The sequence below is a fragment of the Haplochromis burtoni genome, unplaced genomic scaffold (assembly GCF_018398535.1).
Source record: "Haplochromis burtoni strain Fernald_Lab_line unplaced genomic scaffold, NCSU_Asbu1 Contig_202, whole genome shotgun sequence".
Taxonomy (NCBI): Eukaryota; Metazoa; Chordata; class Actinopteri; order Cichliformes; family Cichlidae; genus Haplochromis; species Haplochromis burtoni.
Window position 1 is genome coordinate 781570 of NW_024582563.1, and position 6737 is coordinate 788306.

At 40.3% G+C, this 6737-nt stretch overlaps 1 protein-coding gene across 4 annotated transcripts in view; it reads right to left on the reverse strand.

Annotated features, from left to right (window-relative positions):
* LOC102290441 (coiled-coil domain-containing protein 138) overlaps positions 1-6358 on the reverse strand; it is a 22251-nt gene extending 15893 nt beyond the window's left edge. Inside the window, exons 1-12 of one of the 4 annotated variants that reach the window (XM_005935733.3) lie at positions 6013-6358; positions 5601-5640; positions 4721-4823; positions 4535-4623; positions 4242-4405; positions 3942-4079; positions 3637-3756; positions 3220-3297; positions 2894-3013; positions 2248-2376; positions 1980-2096; positions 92-269 (exon numbers count right to left, since the gene is read on the reverse strand). In XM_005935733.3, the coding sequence (XP_005935795.1) occupies positions 92-269; positions 1980-2096; positions 2248-2376; positions 2894-3013; positions 3220-3297; positions 3637-3756; positions 3942-4079; positions 4242-4405; positions 4535-4623; positions 4721-4823; positions 5601-5640; positions 6013-6093 (1357 nt within the window). In that variant the 5' untranslated portion in view covers positions 6094-6358. The remainder of the gene's footprint in view (positions 1-91; positions 270-1979; positions 2097-2247; positions 2377-2893; positions 3014-3219; positions 3298-3636; positions 3757-3941; positions 4080-4241; positions 4406-4534; positions 4624-4720; positions 4824-5600; positions 5641-6012) is intronic. The other 3 variants (XM_042226235.1, XM_005935734.3, XM_042226236.1) reach the window with 3 other exon arrangements.
* Between the last annotated feature and the right edge of the window lie 379 nt (positions 6359-6737).

Below are 6737 nucleotides of genomic sequence, written 5' to 3' on the forward strand. Positions count from 1 at the left end.
TATATATATATATATATACATATATACATATATACATACACATATATACACACACACATATACATATACACACACGTGTTTTCATTGATACCTTGTGTGATGGTGCTGAAGATAATGAGGACAGAAAGGATCCGTGTATGAGGACAAGGGCTTCGGTAAAGGGCCCAACTTCCAGCTGCTTCAGAGCATTTCATAGGGTGATCTGAATCTTCTGCAGGCTTTGACACTTCCTCTCCTATCCATTGCAGAGTAGCAGATGGTGCTACATGCTAGGCAAAATATACAGAAACACACACTCAGATGCTCTGGCCATTGCGCAATATTAGCAACTGTGCCTGCAATCATTTACTTTTGTTATATAACTGTCAAAACAGAAATTACATGCCTACAATGATCTTCATCAAATGCTAGTGTATAAAATACAAGGTCAGCCTGACAGGGAGCCAGCAGGCTTCTTCTGCAACTTTTCCATAACTGATGGATCTAATAAATCAGCACAGTAAACTACAGCTACTATCCAAGATTTATGTATTTTGAAAGCTGAAGAGCTGGTGGTCTTTCCCTTTCCCCAAGGTCTCCACTGGTTCACCAAGAACCCTCATCTTAAAGTCATCTCTGTTTCTCCATCTATGTGTTTTGGCTCAAAGCCAGTTGGTATTCATCATATAAAGGGAACACGTTATTTAGCAATAAGGAAGCAAGTGGTTTAACGGGCCCAAGCTCCCTGTAGCAGGACTAGTGACAAGGACTTAAGGCTGGAAGATTGGACACGGTAGAAAGTAAGTGGATAAGGACAGTTGGTGTAGGCTGAACCCAAGCTCATAGCTGGGACTGAGGCCAGATGACTGGCAGCTGGTAAGGACTTCATACGAGCATGAAAATTGCAGTCCAAGTCTGCAAATGGGATTGGGCCACGGTTTAATAATGTCTCACATTCAGATAGCAATTGCTGATATACAATGTTTGTTATCTAGGACTCTTGAGGGGCTTGTGGCCAGATAAGGAGAAGGACACACACCCTTATCAGAGCCACAAAAACGGCGACAGCCTGCTCAAATGTCTAGACTCTGTCTGACACACATACAGGCAGGGGACTTCAGAAAACCAAGCATCTCATGTAAACACAAGATGAAACTCGACAGGACTACCAAACAAGAAAGCCTTCCTTAGTGTGAAGGGAGATGTAGCGATAAAGTGGATATCCCCCGCTTGAAGTCGATGTGTACCTCTGATGTGTGGGGAGGGAAAAACTGTGTCAACTTTAGAGCCAGCCTCATGTTTTGAAATGAGGTCCAGCAGCTTTCTGCTAGCAGAATAACACTCAGCTTTATAAAGGCTGATGAAATATGAATGAGCCAGGCCACAGAATTACCTGCATCTTGTTATAGATTGTAATCTCACCCTGCTGTGTTCTTACTTTCTAAAAGCAAAGCTTATCTAGTAACAGGAATAACACTGCTGCTGAAAAGTGTCCAGAAGCAATGTTTTAGGAATAAAGCGGCTGTTACTTAGATTAATGTCCTTTCAGGCAGCTATGCGGGAGATTTAGTTTTTAAACAGTGGCAGATCATATAAACAAGATGCAGCCCATTTTGTCTTTCTTGCAGAAAAACAAACCATCCCCCCTGAAGGTCACTGTCTTGGCATCGTTTTTTCAGCACTGGCTTGTTTGCTCACAGTGAACACACGCTTAAAATTTTCATGAAAAAGAATAGTGACTGTGTTAGACTTTGTTTATAATGGTCTCAGCCAGAGCTTAAATAGTCATAGCGTAACATTTCTTTCAACAACCCAACAAGAACATTTCCTAATAAATATCATGCATGGCCAAAGGTTTAATTATTATTTTTTTTAGCTGAATTCCGGTAAAAATGTCATGCTCCACATGTCCATAATATAATACAGTAAGTTCCTTGGTGCATCTAAAAATTACCTGCTCTAAAAACACAGCTTGCTCACAGAAATAATATTATCTTTACCTGCCTGCTGTTGTCCAAGTGTCTCAAAGCAGAGTAAATGAGGCGAAGCAGGTTGAGGAGGAGCTTAGGTTCTGACAAAGGAGTGTGATGAAGCTGGTCTGCTAATAACGGCAGCACCTAAGAAACCCAAGATAAGTTATGTCTAATCAAACTCTGTCCGTGTCTCATCATCTCCTGCTTTTTTGTTGTTGTGACACCAACTGTGTGTGTTGGAATAGAGCCGGGAAGAAATGCAAAGATCAGAGCAAAGCTGCATTGAGCACACCACCTTGAGGCATCTTTCGCTGAGCAGAACCTCTGAACACCGGCCTACACCTTCCACTTTGTTTTCTGTTACATCAAGCACCCACTCCAGCAGAAAGGCCACGAGCTTCAGTGGAGAGGGAGTTACGCTGCCCTGAAGGAAGAAGGGTGAAAAATAAGTTACAGTTGCTGTGTTTATTAGACCTCTCCCAGCTCAAATATAATGCAAAGAAAAAGTGTTAAAAAAGAAAATAAAGCAATAAAAGTTTGACAAAACCAGCTTTCTCAGCAGGGAAATAACTGTATCCAACTCCGTATATCCATCTTCATCAATAGCAGTGATGATAACTTAACATAATCACAAACTATGATTTATCATGTCAGTTGGAAGTATGCGTGTGGTTTGTGGAGAAGGGCTGTTGTACCATTTCCTTTCCGGGTATATGTAAAGAGCAGTGTTAGTGTTTGTCTAACCACACTAAACCATGTGCAGCGTTTTTCACTAAACACATTAACGATAGATTAAGTAACATGGCTGTAATTAGAGGAAATCTGTAAATCCTGCTGATTGGTAGTACATTTAACTGTTAAACAAACAACCCCCCGGTCCCACTCCCACACACAGAGACGCACACACACACACAGAGACGCACTCTGAGTAGATGAAGTACCTTGTTGTTGGGTTTTCCAGAAGCTGTTGCTTTCTCCTTGTTGCATGGTTTAAAACACTCGGTACTCTTAATACTCCCTTTGTTGCAGCTTCTTGTTGCTAAATTGTGCTCATATTTCCTCTTAAAATAATAAAAAAAAAAAAGTAAATGTCAATATCTGTTTTGTCCATTTACTAAAGATAACAGATATCAGAATGGCCTCCTTTATTCAACTCTCATTATTTAGATGCTGAAAACTGATTGTGAGACTAAACGTCACAACTTTAAGGCTTTTCATATAAAACATGAAGGAACGGCCTTTTCTGCACTGATATATTTGTTGTTACCTGAAGATTTTCAAGCCGAGCCTGCACCCTCTTGGATTGGCTCTCCAGCCTCTTATTTCGTTCACTGATCTCATTCGACTGTTGATTTGAAAAAAAGACAATGACTATCAGTGCGCTGTTGCAATATAAATTCCCCAAAAGCACTTAGATCAACAAAACAAGTGTAGACAAAGCAATCCTAATACACTGTCGTATTAGTGAACTTCCAGATATCTTATGTTGTAGCGCCCTCCTCTGGCTCAACAAGCTACTGGCTTGGTAAGAAAACTTCAACTTCATTTTTGGGAAGATTTGAATGGTAATTTTGAAGATGCCATCATCTTCATTTTGAATATGACATTCAAAAGTTGGAAATAATCATGCTTATGAAATGTTCAGACCTAGATTAGAAATGTTACGAAAACAACCAATTCCAACCTGCTTCTTCATGTTATCATTGAGCTCCTTGATTGTCTCGAAATTGCTTTTAAGCCTCTTGTTTTCTTTGTTTCTCTCTCGAAGAAGGTCCTGCAGCCGGCTCAATTCATGCTGGTGTTTCTGGTGAGATGCACACATAACTGAACATTCACACAAAATGAAGATAGCAGTGACACCTTATGGAATAATCCATGACCTGTAAGTGCATGGATGGTTATGTAGAAGGTGGAAGGAAAGGGAACTATGTGTGGTGAAGAACACGTCCCTTCTTTTTAATGTAATATGATGTTTTATTCGTGTCAAACCTCCTCTATAGTCACAATGCGACTGTGGACCATCTCTTTCATCCCAGCCAGCTTCAGCAAAGCCTCTTCTTGCTGTTTTAGCCTCCTTTCTCTCTCATGCAGTTCTCTCTCCCGCTGCTGCTGATTTTGTCGCTCTGCCTGTGAACACACAAATGCATGCTGAGTCTACAGCTTCAGCACAACAAAAACCGAAATACCTAACATGCCATGTTTGTAAGGTTTCTTCGTTTTAATTGATTGAGCAATTCTGGACATAGAGCTTTATTTATTCTATTATGAGAGGAAGAAATATGTGTAAACCTTTAGCTGTTTGTGTATGGTCATCATTTCATGGTAAATCTTGACTAGTGCAAAGGAAGATGAGTCACATGAGTTGGGAAACTGGAAATCCCACTGCAGCTCTCTGTCACTCTCAGCTTCCTGGGACCCAGAGCTACCATCCAGATAGGAAGGCAAGGTCACATCTGGACAAGAGTATCAAGTTATTAAAAGAAAACTTTAAATCAACTTAGGATATAATTTCAGCTTCTGAGTGAAGCAGAAAACATTTGCCTTGGCAACAAAGTGGACTACTACCTGTGAAACACACATACCCATTTCTGTAAACAGCACCTGAGACTCCTGAAGTGGGACTACTGTGGAGTCTGCACTCAGGTCCTCATTGTTGCCATGCAAACTACAACTGTGCCAAATTAAACCAAACACAACCACATACAGGTTTTGCTCAAAGAAGTCATCATTAACATGCAAACACTTCCATGGTGTTACTGATCACTTACTGCTCAGGATGATTGGCGACTGCTTTGAACAGTTCATGCAAAGCTCTGTTGTAGCATTTCAACTCTTTGGACCCACCAGTCAAAACAAGTCTTTGTGCAAAGTCTAAAAAAAAAAAAATATTAAAAATAATAATTCTAGTCATTCAATAATTTCTTTAATTTGTGTAGCACTGTCCGTACATGTGATGTGGCAAGTGCAATATGTGGTCTAACTTTAGAAATGTGTCCAAAATGGAAAAACTAGCTTTCAGTGAGATTTTATATCAGCAATTGGCAATTTGTTTTCTCAAGGGCCCACATGAGATTGTTGTAGGCGGCCGCACTAACGAGCTGAACTCAATTCTGCTAAATATGAATTTTAGCTCTTTATAAGCTTTCCCATGAATGCCTCCAGAGCAGTGCCAGTTTCCCATGTGACCCTTGGGAAAATCAACCGCCCACTCCTGTTTTAGAGCTTCAGTAATTTGCTTAGACAAGTTGAATGTTTTTCAAAACACAAAATTTTTTGCAATGGGACAATTGCGCTTGAAATTTCTTTTAAAGAAAGCTGGGCTACCAGCTGCAGTAGCTCTATATACTTTGTTTCACTTAAAAAACAAAAACAAGAAAACAAAAACAACAATGTAATTTCCCCAAGACTCTCTGAACTTTTGCATTTTGTTATGTACAGAACATTGCAACCCACTGTGTCAACAGTAGCATTTGGGGCTTGCTTTTAAGCTTTTCACCTTTTTTAAAATAGAAAAAAAAGCTATAATTCAATAATATCATGTTAACCAGTGAAGACAAATGTGGTGTGACGTGCAATATTTAATAAATATATAACGCTTAAAGATCTGTTGGAACCCAAAAGGGCATGTGACACCCAGACTACACTTACCATCACTGGTTCCTGTGGTAGTTCCCTTTGGAGGTAGAACCTTAAAGACAGTGCAACATAGGTGCAAAAAGACAAAATGTCATATAACTATTTGTCAAATAACGTGGCGACTACTCTTACACGAAGCCTACATACACAGCTGGTAAACCAGAAATACAGAGGCTCGGTGTTCAACTAGCTACACGTTAACCTAGTCTGTTTCTTATGAATTTAGATACAGGGATGGGAGACCAGATATTAATGATTTAAACGCGTAGGTTAACGTACATTTAACCAGTAGTAACTATGTAAACAAGCTTGGTAAACGTCGGTCGGAGAACAAACAGAAGAATGGACAGGCAACTTTTGCACAGGGTAGCGTTTCCAAGATACTGCACCACAAAACTTAACTGTGTACTTCAAATTGTCAAACCTGCTTCCTCCTCTCCAAATATTGCTGCCCAGGCTTTTCCACGGTGTTATTCAAGTCGGCATCCTTGAAATGTTGGTTCATAGCTACTATTACTGTGATTAGAATCTTCCTCCTCTTCACTTTTATCCCACGAGTTTACGTAAAATAATAAATAAAACCAACTTCCGGTTAAAACTTTCGAATTAAAACCTCTTCATATCATGGATAAAGGTACTTTTTCTGAGCTGGTATTCTGTAAAGTCGTAACATGTTCGACATTACTGGTGGCATGTTGGAAAACTTCCTTAACCAACCGTGTTCGCTAACTTTAAAGCACCATCCAAAATTTGGCGGATGATTAATCACGTGATGCATTTTCTTCAACGCCACCAGCGCTGTTTAGTGGGGGACAATGGCGCCAGCTAGTGGCTTTTAAATGTAATCCATATGAGGCAGACAGGTATAACAGCTGCAAGGAGCAGAGGCAGTGAAGGTGGATGAGTTTAAATACCTTGGGTCATCTAAGCAGGTGAAGGAGAGAGTGCAGGCAGGGAGGAGTGGAGAGGACAAAAGGAAGACCTAGGAGCTGCATGGATGTAGTGCTGAGGACATGTAGAGGGTTGGTGAAACAGAGGGGCATGCTAGGAATAGGGTAAAATGGAGGCAAATAATCCTCTGTGGTGATCTCTAAAGGGACCAGTCGAGAGAAGAAGAAGAAGAAGCAAATTGCTCCAAATAAAAAGAGA